The sequence below is a fragment of the Ceraceosorus guamensis genome (genome assembly GCF_003144195.1).
Source record: "Ceraceosorus guamensis strain MCA 4658 unplaced genomic scaffold IE81scaffold_34, whole genome shotgun sequence".
Classification (NCBI taxonomy): Eukaryota; Fungi; Basidiomycota; class Exobasidiomycetes; order Ceraceosorales; family Ceraceosoraceae; genus Ceraceosorus; species Ceraceosorus guamensis.
In genome coordinates, this window is record NW_020290029.1 from 22,968 (window position 1) to 43,237 (window position 20,270).

The 20,270-nt window shown below is 55.1% G+C and overlaps 8 protein-coding genes across 8 annotated transcripts; 4 read left to right on the forward strand and 4 right to left on the reverse strand.

Annotated features, from left to right (window-relative positions):
• Nucleotides 1–172: 172 nt before the first annotated feature.
• Nucleotides 173–2,971, forward strand: IE81DRAFT_323840 (mitochondrial carrier). Its single transcript, XM_025514065.1, has 5 exons — nucleotides 173–1,358; nucleotides 1,482–1,677; nucleotides 1,764–2,150; nucleotides 2,233–2,521; nucleotides 2,610–2,971. The coding sequence occupies exons 1-5, from the start codon at nucleotides 481–483 to the stop codon at nucleotides 2,729–2,731; spliced, it is 1,872 nt and encodes a 623-aa protein (XP_025369183.1). The 5' UTR covers nucleotides 173–480; the 3' UTR covers nucleotides 2,732–2,971.
• On the reverse strand, nucleotides 2,842–4,086 carry IE81DRAFT_323841 (hypothetical protein). Its single transcript, XM_025514066.1, has 3 exons — nucleotides 3,495–4,086; nucleotides 3,141–3,247; nucleotides 2,842–3,052 (listed from the first exon to the last, which is right to left on the reverse strand). Exons 1-3 carry the CDS (start codon nucleotides 3,844–3,846, stop codon nucleotides 2,996–2,998), a joined length of 516 nt encoding a protein of 171 aa, XP_025369184.1. The 5' UTR covers nucleotides 3,847–4,086; the 3' UTR covers nucleotides 2,842–2,995.
• Nucleotides 4,087–4,505: 419 nt separating this feature from the next.
• Nucleotides 4,506–6,840, forward strand: IE81DRAFT_145262 (hypothetical protein). Its single transcript, XM_025510393.1, has 5 exons — nucleotides 4,506–4,929; nucleotides 5,098–5,486; nucleotides 5,563–5,827; nucleotides 5,914–6,102; nucleotides 6,177–6,840. Exons 1-5 carry the CDS (start codon nucleotides 4,655–4,657, stop codon nucleotides 6,652–6,654), a joined length of 1,596 nt encoding a protein of 531 aa, XP_025369185.1. The 5' UTR covers nucleotides 4,506–4,654; the 3' UTR covers nucleotides 6,655–6,840.
• On the reverse strand, nucleotides 6,815–8,038 carry IE81DRAFT_290932 (nucleoside diphosphate kinase; the record flags this gene model as incomplete). Its single annotated transcript, XM_025511874.1, has 5 exons — nucleotides 6,815–6,924; nucleotides 7,155–7,315; nucleotides 7,494–7,600; nucleotides 7,732–7,783; nucleotides 7,878–8,038. The coding sequence occupies 5 exons, from the start codon at nucleotides 8,036–8,038 to the stop codon at nucleotides 6,815–6,817; spliced, it is 591 nt and encodes a 196-aa protein (XP_025369186.1).
• Nucleotides 8,039–8,271: 233 nt separating this feature from the next.
• IE81DRAFT_145245 (hypothetical protein) lies at nucleotides 8,272–8,676 on the reverse strand. Its single transcript, XM_025510392.1, has one exon. The coding sequence runs from the start codon at nucleotides 8,641–8,643 to the stop codon at nucleotides 8,395–8,397; it is 249 nt and encodes an 82-aa protein (XP_025369187.1). The 5' UTR covers nucleotides 8,644–8,676; the 3' UTR covers nucleotides 8,272–8,394.
• Nucleotides 8,677–8,712: 36 nt separating this feature from the next.
• IE81DRAFT_366918 (orotate phosphoribosyltransferase) lies at nucleotides 8,713–10,415 on the forward strand. Its single transcript, XM_025517040.1, has 2 exons — nucleotides 8,713–9,356; nucleotides 9,518–10,415. Exons 1-2 carry the CDS (start codon nucleotides 9,120–9,122, stop codon nucleotides 9,953–9,955), a joined length of 675 nt encoding a protein of 224 aa, XP_025369188.1. The 5' UTR covers nucleotides 8,713–9,119; the 3' UTR covers nucleotides 9,956–10,415.
• A 133-nt stretch (nucleotides 10,416–10,548) lies between these two features.
• Nucleotides 10,549–14,816, forward strand: IE81DRAFT_366919 (hypothetical protein). The gene is made up of 4 exons (XM_025517041.1): nucleotides 10,549–11,123; nucleotides 11,217–12,054; nucleotides 12,143–13,806; nucleotides 13,927–14,816. Exons 1-4 carry the CDS (start codon nucleotides 10,875–10,877, stop codon nucleotides 14,410–14,412), a joined length of 3,237 nt encoding a protein of 1,078 aa, XP_025369189.1. The 5' UTR covers nucleotides 10,549–10,874; the 3' UTR covers nucleotides 14,413–14,816.
• IE81DRAFT_323846 (DUF625-domain-containing protein) lies at nucleotides 14,507–19,901 on the reverse strand. The gene is made up of 6 exons (XM_025514067.1): nucleotides 18,221–19,901; nucleotides 17,763–18,154; nucleotides 17,587–17,683; nucleotides 17,434–17,511; nucleotides 16,036–17,357; nucleotides 14,507–15,736 (listed from the first exon to the last, which is right to left on the reverse strand). Exons 1-6 carry the CDS (start codon nucleotides 19,440–19,442, stop codon nucleotides 14,744–14,746), a joined length of 4,104 nt encoding a protein of 1,367 aa, XP_025369190.1. The 5' UTR covers nucleotides 19,443–19,901; the 3' UTR covers nucleotides 14,507–14,743.
• Between the last annotated feature and the right edge of the window lie 369 nt (nucleotides 19,902–20,270).

Consider the following 20,270-nt stretch of genomic DNA (forward strand, 5'->3'; position numbering starts at 1 on the left):
GGATCCTTCCGGACGCTTGCTGAATGCTGCGTCCCGAGCCATCGTGCATGCTGCAGAGATCTCCGCAACCCTTCGTGATGGATCGATCGCGTGGTGCGGGTGAATAACACTCCCTGAGCCGGTACCGGTAGGGTGACAGCAGCCAGCAGCAGCAGCAGCCGCAAAGTCTGGGGTAAGAGCGCCTCTCACTGAAGCATCGCTACTCACACCACCTCTCAACCTCGATGTCCACCTCCTGCCGCATCTCAAGCACATTCAAGATTGAGCCTGCCCTCCATCCAGCTTCCGGCACCACCTCTGGCCAGCACGCTGTATAGCTTTCACGTGTCATCGAGGCGCGTGTCATGGCGAAGATATATAGATCCAAGGAACCCGCTCACTAGAAGGCTCCCTCACACCTTCCGTGATAGCAGTAGTCCTTGATAGACAGCCTGTTGGCAGTAGTGAAGTCGCCCTGATAAAGCGCCAGAGAGTGCAAACATGAGCGCGTCCAGCGCTTCCTCGACCTCGGCGTTTGGCTCGACGTCCGGCTCAAGCGCCAGCGAGTCAATTCGCCCCTCCAGCAGCAGTGAAGGTCGAAAGAGGAGCTCCTCCAAGTCTTACTCGCAAGAGGCTAGCAGTGCAGCAGCAAATCCATTCGCTACGAGCAGCATCTCGCTCGGTGGACCTGTGGCAGATGTGACAGAATCGGACTCCTCATCTGCCAGCTCCAGCTCTGGACGTCGGGCGCAGGCGGCAACAAGGAGGTGGAGAGACAGATGGATGGGCGTGCATGAGAAGGATGCCCAAAGCCCATCGGAACAGTGTGGAGCGCTGGGTGGAAGCTTCTCGCACAGCCCGACCACGCAAATTGAAAGCAGAGCGCAAGCATTCGTGCTCCAAAGAACGTCTGCTGTGCCTCTCACAGCACACTCAGATGAGTCGGGGCCGACATTCGCCCCTGCATTAGAGAGCGCCGGTAGCTCGAGCAGAGCGCGGTCTGGCCTCACACCTCTGACTCCCGCCGAGGCTGCAGAGCTCGAAAGGTTACACCTTCCGAACAGCTACTCTTCCCACCTACTCTCGACCTCAAATTCCCGAGGACTTCAACCATCATCAGACCTCTCCTTGAGGCGACCAGAGCATAGCTCGCTGCGATCGTGGTTCGGCAGGCGATCAGACAGGCAAGGATCCATTATAGACGCTGCCAAGTCAAATGCCGCGCTTCAAGAAGCCAAAGTGGTGAATGGGACGCAAGAGCAAGAGGAGGAGAGCGCTGTAAGCTCGGCTTTCTTGATCAGCTACTTCCTGGCTGGTGGTGCCGCTGGAGCCACGAGCAGGACTGTTGTTAGTCCGCTGGAGAGACTCAAGATCATCATGTGAGTACGCGAGCAGGCCACTGTCGGGACTGCCAGAAGTTCATGCTATGGTATTCAGGCGCGATTATCTGAAGCAACTCACCCTGACGCGGTGAACGCACTGGCCTCCTCCGGTGACAACAGGCAAGTTCAGCCCCACCAAGCGGGGGGCTCGGCGAAAGGAGCGGGAAAGGGTGCCTACTCTGGCGTATGGGTTGGACTCAAGAAGATGTGGGTCGAGGAAGGCTTCAAAGGCTTTATGCGAGGGAACGGCATCAATTGTCTTCGGATTGCTCCGTATTCTGCTGTTCAGTTCAGCACTTACGAAGTGCTAAAGAATGTGAGTTGTATGTCAGACTTGGCAGCCGCTATGCCTACTTCTTGCAGTGCGTTGATGCGCTTCTCGACGCCATGGTCAATTTGCAGGCAATGCGGGATGCTGAGGGCGAATTAGATGTGCCAAAACGCTTGACAGCCGGTGCTCTTGCGGGTATAGCTTCGGTCGTATCCACGTATCCTCTGGATCTCGTGCGGTCTCGGATCAGCATTGCTTCCGCTTCACTGTACAGCGAGGCCAAGCAGGACGCAGCGGCCAGCAAGGCTGCTGGTGGCGCACAATCCGTCGCGTCTACCGCTGCAGGGGGCGTTGCGAAGCAGGAGAAACCTTCAAAGCCTCTCAGCCGGGCAGAATTACGCAAGCTGATAGAAGCGAGGCAAAAGAGGGTGCCGGGCATTTGGGGCATGACTCGCAAAGTCTACGCCGAAGAGGGAGGTATACGGGCTTTGTACAGAGGTTGCGTGCCCACGAGCGTTGTGAGTGAGCTCAGCCGACCCTTTCAACCTAGCCCATGCTGATGGTCTCCTTTTGCAATGACTTGACCCGGATCGTGCTCAGGGAGTCGCTCCGTATGTAGCGATCAACTTTTTCGCGTTCGAATCTCTCAAGGCGTGGAATTTTGGTCGACCGTCGGGTCCGTCGGACGAAGTGTCGACGTTGAGCAATCTGATTTGCGGAGCCTTGGCTGGAACCATCAGCCAGACCCTGACCTATCCGCTAGACGTGCTTAGGAGGAGAATGCAGGTGGCAGGAATGAAAGATAGCAAGCTAGGCTACTCGGACAAGAACAGCTGGGCCGCAATTCGCACCATCCTTGTCAACGATGGCTTCTTTGGGCTCTATCGAGGTGAGCATGACGGCTCAATGCGGTAGTGAGACCCAGGCTAGGAATTTAGCACGTTGGCTCACCAGCGAAATACTAATTGCTGCCGCAGGTATCATACCTAATCTACTCAAGGTGGCGCCTAGCATAGCTACGAGCTTTGCGACATATCAATGGGTCAAAGAGCTTGTCCATCATCAACTACACCCAGATTCTCATCCTCACCATCATTGAAGACTCGTATGCATCCTGAACGACTCGTCTATCCACAGGACACGCAGCTATAGACGCTTTGCTTATTTTGAGGTGCTATTCTCGCGAATGGACGAGTCGTGCGCCATCAATCTACAGACAATGATTTAAATGCATACGCGCGTTTGAGGAATAGCTCGAGGAAGATACAATACAGGATAGGGCAATGAATGTAACGTGCATTAGACACATGAAATGGATCCGAGACGCGTCGGAAGAGGCAGGGGACTGCTCGAAGTACTGATATTAGTGGCGTCCAGAAAGAGATCTGTAGACACCCGCTGCTCCCTGAGCTCGATAATCCTGGTTGTGTCGTGCGACCCCAACGTCAGCGGGTACGCTCTCTGCACACTCGTAAAATGTTGCCCTTGCCGAGACGTGGTGTACGCACCTCTAGCCAGCGTGGTAGACGAGTACGAAGAGTTGCAAAGAGCAACAAGCCGGCGACTGTGAGGATGTACAGGGTGACGATGGATTGATCCTTGTACGAATCACGTTCTGTGGGGATAGGGTGGGTGTAAGGGTGAAGTGGGTGAGCAGCAGCAAGTTAAATGCGTGCGCGGGACGAGGACCGGAAAGAAGAAATGGGCCACCAGGCTCGTAGCTATTTCGGGACTCGTTACACGGAGCCATCGCGATGCCCTGCACTGCACAAGCTCGCAGAGCTTTCGAAGGGAAAGTTTTCGGCAGCCTTCACGAGCATCCCTATACCAGTCCGAAGACAATTGTTAGACACGCAACTCACGGAAGCATCTAGCCCAAACCTGACCTTCCCAGCCCGTTCCTGTATCCTTATCCGGTCTTTCCAAAGTAGCCCCTTTACAGCTTTCCAGTCCTTGATCCAAACAAAACTGTCGAGTGCACATGCTGCAAGGAGAGCTCTTGGATCCTGGAGCGCCCGCAAATAGCGGCACGATGGTCGTGTTTGTGCTGAAGCAGGTACACTTGCACAAAAAGGGAGAGTCGAGAGCATTTGTGCTGGACGAGAGTATGAGGAAGAGGCAGAGGAGCAAGGTCGGGAGGTGCGTTGCGCCCAGAGACGCACAATTCCGGACTCGTCGCAGTGCGAGCGTCGTGTTGAAGGATCGTACGCGCATGATGAGAAATGTGTGTCTGCAGGAATCTCCTACACAAGCTGAGATTCGAATGGTGACGCAGCGCTAAGAGGCCCGAAGCCTTCGATGATGGTCGAGTGGAATGCTCGGGGCCTGTGTGCATGCCCAGATTGATAGGATGCCGTGGATATCCAATGCGAGTCACAGGCGCGGCGGTGGTGGACTGGTGAACAACCGTGAATATGTATGAATGCCAGTCTCGCTTCGCAAGAAGCAGTCGTGAGCCTTGTGTCCAAGTCGCAAACGTGAAAGCGTCAACTCGATCAACAGTCACGCGTCACAAGTCTTGAGTCGTGAATCTCCAATCGAGTGATTGCATCCACGTGATCCTCGACTTGCTTGCACCTGATGCGGCGCACGGACCGCGCCTGCTGCGTGGAAATCCATTTTGATTTCTGATTTGATTCTTGATTCTTGATTTGATTGCACAGACCTTCCACGTTGCCTGCAACCAGCGTGGATCACAACGGCTCACCCTGGGTATTAGCTGACACCATTGGTCGCACTCCGCACAAGCAATTCTAAACTTCCCTGTCGGCCTCGGGTGAGGTCGCAAGTCAAGAGTGCTGTCGCGCGGGTCTCTCAATCCGCAAGCGCAGCAGGGGAGTAGACAAGGGCAGGATACATATGACAAAAGGTCCGGGTCAAGCGTCCACCTCCCACCCCACATTGCGACATGGACATGCTGCTCACGCCCTAGACGAGCTCGACTTCCAGCTCGGCACGCAAGGCTAGTGTTCCCGGCGACACATTCCGAATTCGAATTCAGGGTCCGCAAAAGCCGCTCAGCATGCCTCGGCAGACTCAAAGCCAAGTGTTGTACTACGGAACCACTTTGGTGCCCGTCACAGCCTCCCTCTTCCTCCTCTTCCGATCCCATCCTCATCTGCTCGACATCTCCTCTTACTCTCAGGCATCCTTGCCAGGCCTATTTGCCAGCGTTCTGCTGCTGCCCATTGCAGCTTTGTTGACCAGGGCGGCTGTACTGGGTTGTGCAGATGCGTTCCTCAAGAGAGGGTTCAAAGGCAGGGATCTGCTCAAACCTTGGGATGCCACAAAGGAAATGTGAGTTTATGGGCAGGCCGCCAGGTGTTCAGGGCAAGGGAGCTGCATAGATCCGCCATGATTGTCGGAAGATGAGCGGTGCTGCTGTCCACGCGTTCAATTCGTGTGAGATGCTCGCTGAGATTCGCTGAGATTCTCAACCCTCTACGCTATGCCGCGCACATACAGTCCAGAGTCGGCGGGTTTGCCAGCGTCCATAGTCTACGTCGGTCTGTTGTTCCTCCTAATCCCTTTCAGATACGCATCCAACACTGCTCCTTCTCCGCCAGAGAGAGCTGGAGATGGAGCGTGGATCGGCGAAATCACTGGCATAGAAAGATTTCCTCATCACGAGCTTTCCTTGTACCTCTCCACCTTGCTTTCGCTCTTATCAGCCATCATGCTAGGTTTCTTGGACGACGTGTTCGACATTAGGTGGAGATTAAAGATGCCCATTCCGATCCTGGCCAGTCTTCCTATGCTCGTCGTCTACTTTGCAGGAGGCGGTGGGACGAGCGTGGTGGTGCCGAGCTGGCCCCCGCTGCTCAGGGCTACATTTGGAGGTGTGGTAGATCTGGGTGAGTAGTCGTGTCGATATGCTCGGACCGTAATGCTACGCTACGAAAACCAAAGCTGACTCCCTGCCTCAACCAGGGCCCTTGTATTACCTCTTCATGTCGCTGCTGTCCACCTTTAGCGTGCACAGCATCAACATTCTGGCTGGCATCAACGGACTGGAGGTGGGCCAAGCACTCATTATAAGTCTATCTCTGTGCCTCAATTCCGCTCTATATTTGGATCCCAGAGCAGGACAAGCGGGCAGCTTTGCGAGCAGGGAGCTCAGAGATAGGCACTTGTTCAGTTTGAGTCTGCTGCTACCCTTTTCCGGCTGCTGCGTCGGACTCTTGGCTCTGAATCGGTGAGTGAATGCGTCAGCATTCAATTCAAGATCTCATCCAGAATCCGTCAAGGGGCGCTTCTGATCCGTGCTCGACGCATTTGCAGATATCCCGCCAGAGTGTTTGTTGGGGATACGTGGTGCTATTTTGCTGGCCAAGTTTTGGCTTGCGCCGCCATCTTGGGCCATTTTAGCAAGACTTTGCTACTCTTCTTCATCCCTCAAGTCTTTAATTTTCTGCTGTCGTGTCCTCAGCTTTTCGGACTAGTCCCTTGTCCCAGGCATCGGCTTCCCGTGTGCGTAGAAGTGCGCTCCCAAGGCTGAACCTGTCAGACACGTTTGGCTGATTATCGTCATCACCTCAACACAGGGCTCTTCCTGATGGTTCGCTTGCGCCTTCGGTCGCCAAATGCTACCCGGCACTCGCTCATTCAGCACCCCTAACGACCAAGGCTGGATTGTCAAGGCTCATCCTTTGCGTACTGGAGACGCTGAGATTGGTGCACTTGACTCGCGACTCTGTAGGGAACATAACCCAGACGACCAACTTGACGATCATCTGCGCCACGTTGGTCCTTTGCGGCGTCACTCCCTCGAGCATCTCATCGTCGCGCCTCGTGAGCCCTGGACAGAAATCAGGCCCGCAGCCTGATGAGAAGAGCACCGCGAGCGCACCTGAAGGTTCTAGCCGAGGGTCAGACCCAAACGAGCAGGGCGGGAGAAGCAAAGGGCCAAGGATAGACGAGCCTACTATGTGGACCCTGTTGATGCTTATACAATTGACGGGATCCGCATTCGCATTCGCCGTGCGATACTGGATAGCCAAGATTGTATTCTCTGCGACTTGACAAACCGCTCGGCTCGACTATACCAATCTTCTCACTCTAGTCATCCCTGAATGCGTCCATAATATACATGTCGTTGATGTCGTGAGACGGCAGATGTGAATAGGATTTGTGGAAAGGATTCAAACGAGCGCGCAGGTCTTGAGTGGTGGATGCGAGACTGTCAGATCGCCCCTTGATCAGATGAGAGCCGCGCCTCCCGCGCCATCCACCAGTCCGTGTCCCATCCATCAAAGATGAGACCCAGCTCCCTTTTTGCAGATTCGGGCGAATCTGATTCAGCAAAGGCGGGCGCAGGAGAAAGATGATGGCAGGGTCAGCGTGGCGGGCCATGCGAAGCATGTCCGACGCGCCGAGCGAAGCTGACGGTCTGACTCAGTCTGTGAAGCAGGAGCAAGCAAGCAGTTTTCTGCGAGAAGACACCCTCTTCCTCTTGCCGTCACTGCCGCCGCCGTCTTGCCAACGTGATGCGCTCGCGCTTGAACATGGGACATGGAACTCACCACTTCCGTGAAAGCCGTTCCTGGTATCCGTTATGCCGTACCTACCCCGCAAACTTTGCGGCGCCTCCCACTTTGTCCTGCAAGCTTTCGTAGCGCCCAGCATGCCTCTCCATGCCTTGATGGAGTTGGGACCGTATAGGGCCAAGCTCAATGAAGGGCCACTGTTCACGTGTCGTGTGACACAAGCAGGAGTCATTCCCAATCGATGTGATCGCGTGAGCGAGCGAGAAAGGGGTTCGGGTGGAGAGGAGGGGGGGTGAAACGAGAAAGTGACCCAAGTGGAGAGGCTTTTGGGTGAGACTGTGATGTGAATTCAGGAATCGAGAGGAACGCACTCACGAGGACATGCCGAGGACTAGCCGATCGTAGTAGAATCTACCTCGATGTTCCTGATAAAATTCCTCCGCCTGGGCACGCGTCCACTGCATCCTTCTGCTTCGCACGGGCTGCCATGAATGATGTGTAAGACAGCAGTGAGCGAATCATGGTCGGCTATGACGGCACAGGTGCGAAAATGGGCGCTTTCTAGAACTTCGCATGGCATCGAATGACCCCTAGAACCGGCTCCGACACGCACATTGAGACCGCTGAATTTCAGCTCTTTCAGAACGGCTGAAACGTCCGGTTGACTATGTGGTCGATCGGTTCAATGTCGGAACAGCCATTTCATGAGACGTTAGAAATGTTCAGATCTGTAGATGGGGTATCCGACGAGGGACTCACTAGGAACAAAGAGAGGGTTTGAGGATGGCCAAAGTAAGTTCTGCAGAAGTTGGAGGCGTGTGCAACGGACGTGCTGGATTGTTCGAGTGCGTCGTCGTCGACTTGAAGGGCCTCGGAGCACTTGAAATTGAAGGGAATGGCGAGGAAGAGCAATGATGCATGCTCCTTCGAAGCTGCTTGGGAGCGCTGATCCTGGCCCAATCCCGTGTGCCTTTGCATGTGCGCACCATTGCAGCAACCGCAGTTGATGTTGACGCTGTACTTTGTGACATCGCTTCGTATTTCGCGCGACAGGATCAGAGCTCGATGAAGCGAAGCAGAGTCAGCTATGACCTTTGCTTGGTGATCACTTGGCTGAAGCGATGCAGAAATGTCAGAATGTATGCTCCGGTCAGTTCTCCAATGTCCTGAGCAGCGCGTAGTAGGAGCGGATTTGAAAGCGCGAGGTGCCGCCTGGGCGATGCGCAAGTCTGCGTAGAAAGTTGCGGCAGGCTTTGCCCAGCGTGGCCACACACAGTCAATCGTCTTTTACGTGGCACCTCGATCGCGCCTCTCGAGCTTCAGGATGACAGAAGTGCTGATCCACCCAACGGACGAATCTGCGCTCCTCGACTGCTTCTCTTCTACCGAAATAGGGAAATGATGGTAAACCCGTGGCAACACACAGCATGGCGACCTGACTTGATATCACCTCTTGTAATCGACTTCCAATCCTCCACAGACCTGCGCTAATTGCATCACGTGAGCAACCCAAGCGCCGCCACATCAAAGATTAGGCTTTACAACACATCAAATAAATAACATTATTTATGTATAGATACCTACTCTGACTGCGTGTATCTCGATTCCAATTTCGCGCCTACGACCTTCGCTTTCAGCATCCCTGTCCGTGCTGTATCGTTCCGAATACAAATCACCATATCTGCTGCGTCCACGTCTGCAATTACAGATTGGGCGGACCGAGGTGCAATCAATTACGCACCAGTCAGAGTGCGGATTGAGGCCTACCGCACGTTGCACACGAGGTACAAAGGGCTCTTACACTCTCCGACTCGCGACCCACTTCGTGACTCTGCAGTAGCGACTGTTCAGGCGTAAAGCGGACGCAGCCTTTCTGCGGCTCCCAGCAGACCGACTCGCTTCTGTGCAGTCACCATCATATCGCACACCATTCTACCTCAACAGGAACCAGCGATACGCCAAGCACACCCACCAATCTCTCGCTAGATCTTGCCCGCAAATATGTCGTCGTCGACGCTTAAGCCTTATCAAAACTCCTACCTCTCCCTCTCCCTCTCTCGCAACATCCTCCGTTTCGACGGACCATTCACCTTGAAATCAGGAAGAAAATCGCCTTACTTTTTCAATGCTGGATTGTTTTGCGATGGAGAGAGTATCGCTCAGATTGCGAATTGTTATGCTCAGATGATCAAGGACTCGGGTTTGGAGGTGGATGTGATTCTGGGACCTGCTTACAAGGTGCGTTGGTGGTGCTTGCTTGGTCTGCAGGGAATAGCATGAAGAAGGTGGAGGTGTCGGGTATGCATAGAGCATCGTTACGGGGGGAAATGCAAGAGCGGTGCCTGATGCTCGCACCGACGAGGCTGACTTGGACTGTTCATGCTTGCGCGACCTCGCAGGGAATCCCTTTGGCTGCTACAGTGACACAAGCATTGTACGAAAAGCATAACATTCGCGTAGGATTCGCCTACAATCGCAAAGAAGTCAAAGCTCACGGCGAAGGAGGAATCCTAGTGGGCGCACCGCTCAAAGGAAACGTTTTGATCATCGACGACGTCATGACGGCAGGCACTGCTATTGGAGAGGCGATCAAGTTCATCGAAGGAGCGGGCAAAGAGGCCAACTTGGTCGGAATTGCTATTGCGCTAGATAGACAGGAGAGAGCGACGGAAGAGACGGACTTGAGCACGGCTACGGCCGTCAGTAACAAGTATCAGGTTCCCGTACTGAGCGTGGTGAATGTGGAGGATATCATGAAGTACCTGGCTAACGAAGGGGGATGGGATCAGCAAATTGAAGCGATGAAGGAGTACAGGCTCAAGTTCTTTGGAAAGTAGGCAAGGACACATGTAGAAGACAGTCGGGTCTCACCGATGTCAGCGCAGGGAGGGATCGTGTATGCGCCTAATTCGACACCTCGACAAGTCGGTGCGGAGAGAACAAGCGAAGCCCTGACCAAAGCTCATTCGTGTGGTGTATGCTTTCGACGAGCGGCCACGCATTTGCCAGATACTGGCGTCTTACCTTGCATCCACACCGCACCGCACCTGTTCCTCACTCGTGACTCGTGCCAATTTGACCCAAAAAGATCACGCACCTCGCCCCGCTCTGCACGCGATCCCTATCCTCTTCATCCGTCACCTCACTTCAATTGGGGACCAAGAAACGAACATGAAACTGTCAAAAATCCTTTTGATGTCTGATGGGAGGAAGCGGTGGAGGAGCGGGGAAGGAGAAAAGCCAAGAGTCTAATGTACACTCACACTATAGCCAAACAAGCTGATGACTGTAGACAGGCATGACGCACTTTGGGGCGCAGACGCGTGCGGCAAACCAACGATCACGTGCCTGCCTGCTTGCCTGCATGCCGTCAAATTTTGAAATTTGAGCTGCGCGACGCTCATCTTGTCGTGCGCGACAACTTCCATCGGTCATGAGGGTGCGTATACTACTAGTAGCTGCCACTTTGACCGCTTTGCTCTTGCTGCACGCAAACACCTTTCATTTAATGGGTCCATCACTCGGTCTCCTGTCAGCTTCTCCCGACACACGCATCCATTCTCGGAGAGCGAGTTGCCTGTCAGCCCTTTGCACCCAGCACGAAATCTTTCACTTGTGGCAAGACTGGAGCGGAAGCATCCTTGACTCGTCCACCGACTAGCTCAATCGTCAACGAGCGTGGCGAATCTCTCGAACAAACAAGCGTTGCTCCCCGAGGCACGAGGCAAGAGCGACTCAGCCCCTCTGCTCTAGATCATGTCGAACATGGCTTCCACTTCGCGCAGTGCTGACCAGGCAGTGTTACCCGCCAACGTCGAGGCGCCTCGACAGCTGTGCGTGCATGCGGCCCGACCGGGCCCTCCCAGCAGCAGCTTGAGCTTGGGTTTGGGAGATGCGGCCATACCTGGACAAGTATTCAAAGCTTCGAAAGAACGAAATGTACGAAGAGTCAGAGGGGCTGCGGTCTGGTATGCTCCTTTCGAAGGAGAAGTCAGGGTAGTCGATGTGAGTCGCACTTGGCGCGATTCGTGTTTGCTTGTTAAAAGTGAAGACTCTTGACAGCTCATGTTGAGTTGTTTAAACCTGCACACCACGCAGTCATCGACCAGCGAAGCGTTGTCCACCTATCTGCTACCTGCTCCTCACTCCGGCCACGCCTACACAAACGTCGCACCTCATCTGCCCAGCCTCATCTCCTCTCCTCTTGTCCTCTTCAACGCTCCTTCCGCTTCTCCCGACATCGATACAGATTCGAAATTGACGCACGCCTACCTACCGGCACGCAAGGGAGAAGAGTATGGTGTGATGCAGTGGATAGAGAAGGGTGGAACAGCAGAGAGAAGCTGGATCTCGCTTCACAAACCTGCTGCTCATTTGGCCCTGCTCAGTGCCACAGTTCTACTAGCGCTGCACGCCGACGGCTCGCAATCCCTTGCAGACCTGAGCAACAAAGACATGCACTTTGTCCAGACCTTTTTGCCGTCCTTGACGAGTCCTAGTCAGACGCATTCGGTCCTCGCTGTGTTGGCGGGCAAGTCGGCGTGGGACAGATTCCCCCCGCTCAAACCTAGTGCAGGCTTGGACGAAAGCAACAGCAAGGCTTTGGTCTTTTCGCTGTGTGGAACAGCGGCACCCGAAGTGATCGGAGCGGCTTCAGCGGGAAAACGAAGAGGCAAAGGCCACAAGAGGGACAAGAGGGAAGAAGGCGCACCACAGGTACAGCAGTCGCAGCAGAGTGCAGAAAGCGCCTCGAGCAGGAAGAAATCCAAAACGCTAATTTTGCGCATACACATCGTCGATCCGACTGCTTGCAGAGCTGAATCTGAAGCGCAGGGTCCAAATGGTCTGCTGGCTGATCTACCCATCCAGTCGGCACGCGCAGACGAGCTGCTTTCGATGTCGCTGAGCAGCGACGCCAAAAGCCTGGTCACCTTGTGTAAGTGGATACGGGCACCTATGGTCAATCAGTAGAGCACTCTGACCGGCAGGAGCGCTCTGCAAACCGTTTCTGGTCGCCTCCACAGCCATTCAAGGAGTTCTTCAACAGTACACACTCAATCTCTCGACAACATCGGGCGCATCCTCGCTCGTTCAGTCGCCGACACTCACGATGATTCGATGTCCATCGCCGCCAACAAAAATGGCCAAAGACGCTGCTTTATCTTCGACCTCTTCCAAGGTGAAGAGCCCTTCCCTACCTGCCGGCACCACCATGGTGCACCTTCCGCACGACCATGTGCTCTTCGTGCTGCCGCCCAGCGAAGGCACTTCGACTCCCCAGCCTGGAGCATACCTGATCAGCTTGGTGCTCGGCGCAGTGCTGGACTATGAGCCTACTCAGGTGCCTGGCACTTCGGGAGCCCAAGGTCAGACGTCTCTGAGCATTAGAGCTGCTCGGATTGGAGGAGGCGTCCTCCTCACTCAGACGCGCGTGCACGGAACACGAGCTTCGATGAGCAAAAAACACAAGGACTCCTCTGCCGCTGTCGGATCTGGACCTGGAGAGTGTAGAGTCGCGAGCGTGCCAGTGGACGTTCCGAATGCAGCTAGCATCAAATGGGCTATCGGACAGGAGACTAGAGCCTGGACGAACGCGTTGCTTTGGCCTCCTGGCACGCCCATCTCAGTCAGTCTGTCGACGCTGGCTTCTGCCAAAGCATCGCATGCGCATTCATCGACGGACCCGACGGCAGAGAAGCACGAACTCGTCGTGGCTCTACGAGCTGCAGACTCTGCAAGCGCCAAGGATGACGTCTTCAAAGCATGGTATGATGTGGAAAAGGGAAAGATCGCTCAGGCGGAAGCGAAAGCTGCGCGCACTCGGACGAGCGAGCTTGCGCACGCTAGGAAAGTGGCCGCCCGCAGGAACAGGCAGGCGAATAGTGGGACGATGGGTAAGAGCGAGGATGAGGAGGAGAGGGATGTGCAGATGGAGCTGGAAAGGTTGATGCTGCAAAAAGAACGGGAAACGGATGCGAATGCGAAAGAAGGCAAGATGCAGGGAACGGATAAGCAGCAAGCGTCAAGGCCTGCCTTGCCTGGCGCAGTCGTAAGACTAGTGATAGAACAGGCTTTTGCGCATGCGCATGCGCCCAACAATCCGGCCGTCGCTTCCACTCTGGTGCACCACTTGATGCTGTGGAGAATGCTCTCTGCGAGTCAGGTGTTGCAATTGTCGTCCACCGACGAACACGACAAGCAAGGCGAATCTAGAGGACTCATTGCTCGGCTGCTGGACCTGCAAGAATGGGACTTGGCACTTTTGGCAGCGACGAACGTGTCGGATGTTCAAGAGTTTGAGCTTGTCCTTCTCTTGCTGCGTTCTTTTAGAGCGGAGCGAGGACGAAAGCGGGGCGATGCCTCGTCTAACAAGGGAGTAGCAACAGCAGCTTCGCCCGCGCGCGTGCTGGCGGTCCTGACTAGCAGACCCGAGCTGATCGATTCGGCAGCTTTCAAACATGCTCTGCTCAAAAGTCAATTGACGGATGCGGATCGCGTAGCAGATCTGCTCGCGAGGTTGCACGATTGGCTGGCGGAAGGGTTTATAAATCAGACGAGTCACTTGGGCAAGGGAATAAAGGTCAATGTGAACTTGGTGCCGAAGCTGAAGAAGAAAAGGGGCAACAAGCTATCGCACACGGAGAGAGCGCATGATGAGAACAAGATCGTCAGACCTGGAGTGGACGAGGTGAGCATGCTTGATCGGTAAAGGGGGCGGGGCAGGGTTCGCAACTTTGATTCTCAATTTGCTCACGTGGACAATTTGCATCCGCTTCCTGTTCTCGAACGCGGCGGCGCTCTCACACAGTGCCTGACAATGTTGACGGTACTATTGGACGTCTATTTCCCGCTCCTTTTGCAATCCCCAACAACTTGGAGCGTCCTCACTCGACTATCCAAGACGCTCTCTCAACTCTTACGATCTTCCAACGCCCTCAAAAACCTCTTGGGTCCTCTATCCGCTTTCCAGCGCCTCTCTTCCGACCTTTCGCACATTTCCAAATTCTCTCCCAACCAGCACCATCCTCAGCACCATGCCGCTGCCGCAAATGCAAGCGTGACAGAGTCGGAAAGACAAACGAGCGCAAGACGTACAGCCGTCGCTGCCGTCGACCTCAGATCGGCTCCTACTGGCGTCAAGGAGACCGGAGGCGGATTGGGACACGCCAATTTGATAGCTGCAAAGACGGCGCACAGGACCGGAGAGGCTAGAAAGGGAGATTCGGTGCGCGTAAAGGCTATTCAGGAAAGCGCGCTCGTCGGTCCGTATACAGTCGAGAGATTGGCTTTCTAGCTAAGCTTTCGTCGTGCGCCTTGTCCCTGCAAGACATGTACCGCCGCGTCAATCGCGCTAATGCTCAGGCCACACGGCTGAAGTCTTTGTCCGCACTTTCTGTGCACTACATTTGTTTTTCCTCATTTGTCGAGCACGCGAAAGAGCATACTGTAATACATGGCGCGAGCCTCGAGAGCACAAACACACGAAAAGAAGACGGAAATGCGGTGCCATCGGCAACGCCGTGCGCCGAGCTGAAGCGCGCCATTAGTGTCCTACCTTTATTTCCTCTCCGCTTTCCCCCTCCTCCCCCATTCCCTTCCTCGACTGCCGCCCAAACATTTTCGCCTCACTTGGACTTTTGTTCGTCATTGTTCGCAGCGCCCCCGCCGGCACTGGTTGCGGCGGCCATCCGCTTGCTGGAGCTCGACAGACCCAAAGAAATCTTCTTGAGACCTGGCGCGCTCGAATTAGTCGCGGAGCCGCTTTGCTTTTCGTTCGAGCTGGGCGTTGCGGAGGGCGAGGCAGTGCCGGCATTCGCAGATGGGACAGGCGTAGCAGACTTGTCTCTCAAAAAGCCGCTCTCCTCATCCTCGTCCTTGTCCTTATTCTTGAGCGCCTGCCTCTTGGCCAGCCGACCAATGATATCCTCATCTTCGTCCGCATCGTCAAATTGCCCCGTCGATGGACCAGACAAGGATACTGCATCTGCTCCGCTTCGCCTGCGCTTCTGCCGCGGCTGCTCCTCCTTGACCTCCGACATCTTCTGAATCGGCGATTTGCGTCTCTTGAGTGTGGGCTCAGCCTTTGGTGCCAAAGAAACAGGCGCTTCTGCTACTGCCAGCTTCTTGGCAACCTCCTGCGCGTCAGCGTCTGCATCGGCCTCGACATCGTCGTCGTCCGCATACGCCACCAAGGAGCGAGACATGGGCGCAGAGGAGGGCAGTTGAGAAAAGCCTTCGTTGGCACCAACAGCGCCGGGAGGCTCGAGTATAAATCCACCACCTGTGTCGTGCGATGGCACGACAGGCTGCTGCCCTTGAGAAGCCACATTCTCGTCGTCTGAATCATCGTTGAAGTAGCTCTCTTCATCCGAATCCATCGTGGCCCGATTAGCTCCTCTTCTCGCGAGATCTCTCTGACGCCGATCCTTTTCTGCTGCCAAAGACGCCGCAGCGTCTGAGGCGCTCATGTCGCCAACCTCGGGTGCAGGGAAGAGATTTCGTTCGTGTTGATCGAGAAGAGCTTGAAAGGCGCCGCCAACAAGGGGCGCCGTAGCAAGCGCACGCAATCGATCTCCGAAGCTATCCGCAAGCTGGGCGATCAAAGGCTTGACATTTTCCTGCGGTCAGGTTGAAGACCAGTGTTAGAGCGAGCAAGCACAATGACAGAGGATGCAAATGGTAATATGTGTGACCGGTATCTGTGCCTTTCCCGCAGAGTGCTTGAGAGGATGGCTCTATATGGCGGTCGACGCCCAAAGCGATTTGCATCGCCAGCTTCAATCTTGGTCCCATCTTGCCCTCGTCAAAAGACCCAGGGTCGTGCCTCGCCGTGCACAGGTGTGACAAGCCATGTAACAGCGCGGCAACCTAACAGACCTTTGAATGCGGGAAACGCGCTCAAGACTGAACTACTCACCCTTCTTAGATAGGCGAAAAAGTCCAAGCATGCAGACGCGACCAGGTTGTCCCTGTGCTTCTCGTGCTCCACCGCTGCCAGTACTGCTCCAACCAGCTCAACCTTGACAAAGTGCCTGTTGATGTACTGGTTATTCCTGGTGAGGCAAGCCTTCAAGAAGCGCAACGCCGCCAGTCTGATGTGCTTCTCTCTCGCATACAGCAAGCTGACGACGTGCCGAACGATGTCGGAGGTGATGATAAAGTACTGACTCCGAAAGGTGTGGTGCACAATGACGTAGCAGAGCAGATCGCAAAGGTGCGCAAAGAGGGCTGATCGGGCCCTGGGTGACAAGTCGATGCTTGCCCCTGGGGCGATAACTTTGAAGAGCGGCAGCGAGAAGAAAGGCGAGAACAGTCGCTCAATGTCGCCCTCGTACACCAGATTCAAGAACCGGTCCGACTCGTCCTTGGGCCGAGAGCCGACGGCTGCAGCAGCTGCAGCAGCCAGGGTCTGAGCTACCGGATTAGCAGCGCCCATCTCTGCGGACGTGTCTAGTAAGACCCGTGTGGCCTCTGACATTTGAGCTTTGAGACCTAGGTCCTGCTCCGCATGCAGCGACTCTACCAGAAGAGTGGAGATGGGCTTCATGCTCGCTTCCGCTTGAGCGAGCGCGTGCGCTCTCACGCTGCTAACGTCGTACTCGATGATGGTGAGTAGCACTTCCGCAGCCGCATTGCGCAGCTTCATCTCTCCCTTGAGCTGCAAAGCCCACTCCAAAACGCTCAGTAAGCCCCAATCTACCAGGGATCGATAAAGGCCTATCCGAGCGGGTAGCTGTACCTGTTTCCCCATCGCGCACAGCTGTTGCAGGAAGATGACGCCTTCCGCCATTTGCTGCGTCCCCGGTCCGGAAGGTGGCTTCTGATAGGCTATGACGCGGTCCGGCAGGCTCGGGGCGCCTTGAGGGGGAGGTAGTCCCGCATTCTGTCCGTTAGCCGCATTGCCAATCATCATGTGCTGCGCCGCGCCGGGTGCGTCTGCCCGTCGGGGAATCGTCACCTCTCCATATACCGAAAAGAAGCGGTTCAGGAAAGAAGCATTGGCAGAGCAAAAGCCGACAATGTCTACTTGATGGAAGAAGATGAAACTGTTCAACACCGAGAACATCGCATCGTCTAGCACTCGAGCTAGGATCACGTCCCGCAGGTATTGCAAACGATACGTCTGGTGTATCTTTGCCAGTATCACTGGGTCTTCGATGTCCACGACAGTCCGAAACTTGGTCGTGTTCTGAAGGAAGTCTCTGTAGCTAGCCTTGAGCGTGGGGAATTCGGGATCATCTGCGGACACGAAAGGCAAGCAACTTAGGCTATAGTCTCCACGAGCACTCGAGCACTGCTCAGAACTCGAACTCACACTCTAGCATGCCGACAACCCCCAAGAAAACGTCGTCTTGCAAAATTTGCTCCAGCAACGAGTGTTCGTTGAGCATCACTGTGAGCATTCGAAGATGAGACGCGTTAATGCGAATTGCCGTGTAAGCATATCAAGCGCTCTGGTCCCACTTACGAGTGGTCTGCGTGATGGAGCAAAGGCGATGCAGAGCTTCCAATTGCTCTAAATCCTCCGCATCACTAAATATGGGCAATAACTTGTGCAAGAAGTTCTGTTCGCAATGCATTCGGACAGGAAGAGTCAATCGGAAGCTACGAGCGCGCCGATGTCGCATAATGACCTTAACTCACGCTCCGCAGCATCCATGCAGCAATTTTCTCCCTGGCATGTGGACTTCTAGCAGCAGCGTCCTTGATGCTCATTTCGATGAGGGCCAGGTTACCAAGTGACGGGTCAGGAAGGACAAACGCAGCGCCATTCGGTCCAAAGGGATCGTGTCCCGCAGGTCCGAGCGCCGACGGGCTACTATCAGGATTTGGAGTCAAGGGGGGCGATTCGAAGCCTTCGTCGCCCATTCTTACGCCTCCTTCGACGCCTCCAGGCCCATCCAAACTTCCTGCATTGAGATTGAAGTGCTTCTGCACCTCTTGCAAGAAGTCCCAGATCTCTTGGCACCCGTCCGCCTCCTGGAAAGAGAGGGCCATGTCTTGCCCATGCGGCTCCGTCCAGACGATCAGTGTATCTGTGCACAGGATGTACAGCACAGTCAGCATATGTTATCACGCCCTGCCACTCGTATGGTAATCACCTTGCTGTCTTTGATACACGTCATCTCTGACTACGGTGGTCAAAAGTAGAAGGTCGTCCGCTTCTAGCGTCGGGGTGATGACGACCATGAAATTTTGCGATTCATGTGCAGTTGATGCGCCTTCTTGTCCGGCTTTCTGCGGGCTTGCAGGGTTCTCAGTAGCAGTTGCACCTGCTTGACCGCTGGACGGTCCTCCACTCATGGGCTCAGGGGAGGAGCTCTTCTCCAGCGGCAGATCTTCGCAGGCATCCTCGACTCTAGCAGCCAGCAAAGCTTCATCTCGTCCCTCATCGTACACACCAGCACAGAAACCCGTGCCTCGATCTTGCCAGCTATCGCCTTGAAGCTCGTACACCTTCACTCTTCTAGCCGTGCCGCACTGATGATAAGCCCCACGCGATACTGTACTGGACGTCTGCAGCGGACCATCCCTATTGTCCCCAAATGACCTGTCTTCCCTGCTGATGCCCAATCCGCTCGAAGATGCAGATGACGTGCTCGTGTTGGAAAGATCGCCTGACAAGTCACCATCCTGATTGACCCATCTAGGCATCGAATCCAAAATATTCTTCATCTCTGCTTCCTCCTCTTGCAGACCAACAGACTGAGGAGTGGGCAGCTGCGCACCAGCGCCCTGCAAATCAACCGGTGCGAGATTTGCTTGACCCAGCGCGCCTACGGCATTCGGAGTTCTATCTTGAGATCCAGCTTGGCGTCCGGCGCTCGGAGCAGGCCCTCCGCCCCTGGGTGACCTCTGCGGCGATCGCGATTTTGCCCTCTTGTCTGTCCGAGCGTTTTTGTTCGAAGGGGAAGACGCGGAACCGGTAGCATCGTGTAACCGCTTGGAGCTCGTGCGGACGGGTGCAGTCACTACGACCGCTGTCTCCTTCTCTTTACCCTTGGGACTCGAAGATAAAGCATTGCTCCTTGCCCTCGGTTCACGACGCGTCTCTGCTGGAGAGTCCGGTGCAGTGACGGGTACTGAGGTAGAAGAAGCAGCGCTTGCTTTGGCACGAGAACTCGCACCAGCTGCACTCCGCGGCGGCGTCTTGGGCGGAGTCTTGGTGACCGGGGATGAGGAGGAGGAGGAAGAGGAGGAGGATGTCGGAGCGCTGGAAGCAGAAGTTGCGCTCTGTGCAGGCATGACCGAGATGGGAGCAGGTGCAGGTGCGGAAGTAGACGAGGAAGAAGACGATGAGGATGAGGATGCCTTATTTTGCATTGCAAGGAGGAGTCTGGGTGTTTGTTTGTTGTGGACTCGATTGCTTGGAAGTGCAGTGGCTTCTAGCTGCTGGTGCTCTTCCGCTCGACTGCTGATGGCCGCAGATCGCAGGTGTCTATCGACGCGTCGGCAGTTGGATCATGATGTGATAGTACCTTGACGCAAGGTCTGTGGGACTCGTGCCTTTTGTGATATTGCGCCAACTTCGCTCGGATCGCTTCACCTTTGCTGGATCAGCAAGCCGTGTTCGCAGAATCTTTGGCGGCAAGGCGTCAATTCCGCCTACTCGGGTGGAGTCGTGTGTCCCGTTTCGTGGTGAGTAGTCCCAAGTGCACCTGCGGTACGACGCGATTCGTGATTCGTGATTGTGTGATGAAAGTGGAGAGACGAGGCGTGGGCGGACGGGTCACGCGCGTGTCATGTGCGCTTCGTCTGGCGCGTTGTGCTGCTGCTGCTGCTGCTCCTTGCTTGCTTGCTTGGCTTTGTTTTTGCTGCTCGTGATAGAATCAAATCGTGAATACGAATCGCGAATATCACGAATGTACGCGTGTGTGTCACGACCGCGCGCGCGTGACCAAATCGCTGATGCGCATGCGCTCAACTCTGACTCTAATGCTGCTTTGGCTGGGTGGCGAATATATTGAATTGAAGCCGCGTCGCGCCTTCTGATGCTGCAGCATCATCATCATCATCCAGCGGACAATTCGAAATTGAATTGAGATGTCGATGCACGATGCAGAAATTTGCGGGCGTCGCTGCACCGATGCTCGCGCGACTTGCAGCAGCCGTTGCGGCTTGATTTGCGCCCAGCCAGCATCATGCGCGACG

What these genes read in the sequence shown, in the direction of transcription:
- IE81DRAFT_323840 (XM_025514065.1), top strand. Translation starts at nt 481, where the DNA reads ATGAGCGCGTCCAGCGCTTCCTCGACCTCGGCGTTTGGCTCGACGTCC. An exon ending in GAGAGACTCAAGATCATCAT is followed by an intron (nt 1,359 to 1,481) that starts GTGAGTACGCGA and finishes CGGTGACAACAG; the next exon opens with GCAAGTTCAGCCCCACCAAG. An exon ending in CTTCTTTGGGCTCTATCGAG is followed by an intron (nt 2,522 to 2,609) that starts GTGAGCATGACG and finishes TTGCTGCCGCAG; the next exon opens with GTATCATACCTAATCTACTC.
- IE81DRAFT_323841 (XM_025514066.1), bottom strand. Translation starts at nt 3,846, where the DNA reads ATGCGCGTACGATCCTTCAACACGACGCTCGCACTGCGACGAGTCCGG. An exon ending in GGTTTGGGCTAGATGCTTCC is followed by an intron (nt 3,248 to 3,494) that starts GTGAGTTGCGTG and finishes CTATCCCCACAG; the next exon opens with AACGTGATTCGTACAAGGAT. An exon ending in GTCTACCACGCTGGCTAGAG is followed by an intron (nt 3,053 to 3,140) that starts GTGCGTACACCA and finishes CGACACAACCAG; the next exon opens with GATTATCGAGCTCAGGGAGC.
- IE81DRAFT_145262 (XM_025510393.1), top strand. Translation starts at nt 4,655, where the DNA reads ATGCCTCGGCAGACTCAAAGCCAAGTGTTGTACTACGGAACCACTTTG. An exon ending in TGGAGGTGTGGTAGATCTGG is followed by an intron (nt 5,487 to 5,562) that starts GTGAGTAGTCGT and finishes TGCCTCAACCAG; the next exon opens with GGCCCTTGTATTACCTCTTC. An exon ending in CCCAGGCATCGGCTTCCCGT is followed by an intron (nt 6,103 to 6,176) that starts GTGCGTAGAAGT and finishes ACCTCAACACAG; the next exon opens with GGCTCTTCCTGATGGTTCGC.
- IE81DRAFT_145245 (XM_025510392.1), bottom strand. Translation starts at nt 8,643, where the DNA reads ATGTGGCGGCGCTTGGGTTGCTCACGTGATGCAATTAGCGCAGGTCTG.
- IE81DRAFT_366918 (XM_025517040.1), top strand. Translation starts at nt 9,120, where the DNA reads ATGTCGTCGTCGACGCTTAAGCCTTATCAAAACTCCTACCTCTCCCTC. An exon ending in TTCTGGGACCTGCTTACAAG is followed by an intron (nt 9,357 to 9,517) that starts GTGCGTTGGTGG and finishes GCGACCTCGCAG; the next exon opens with GGAATCCCTTTGGCTGCTAC.
- IE81DRAFT_366919 (XM_025517041.1), top strand. Translation starts at nt 10,875, where the DNA reads ATGTCGAACATGGCTTCCACTTCGCGCAGTGCTGACCAGGCAGTGTTA. An exon ending in CAAAAGCCTGGTCACCTTGT is followed by an intron (nt 12,055 to 12,142) that starts GTAAGTGGATAC and finishes TCGCCTCCACAG; the next exon opens with CCATTCAAGGAGTTCTTCAA. An exon ending in TCAGACCTGGAGTGGACGAG is followed by an intron (nt 13,807 to 13,926) that starts GTGAGCATGCTT and finishes GCTCTCACACAG; the next exon opens with TGCCTGACAATGTTGACGGT.
- IE81DRAFT_323846 (XM_025514067.1), bottom strand. Translation starts at nt 19,442, where the DNA reads ATGCAAAATAAGGCATCCTCATCCTCATCGTCTTCTTCCTCGTCTACT. An exon ending in CTCCATCACGCAGACCACTC is followed by an intron (nt 17,512 to 17,586) that starts GTAAGTGGGACC and finishes GAATGCTCACAG; the next exon opens with TGATGCTCAACGAACACTCG. An exon ending in TTTTCGCCTATCTAAGAAGG is followed by an intron (nt 15,737 to 16,035) that starts GTGAGTAGTTCA and finishes ACCTGACCGCAG; the next exon opens with GAAAATGTCAAGCCTTTGAT.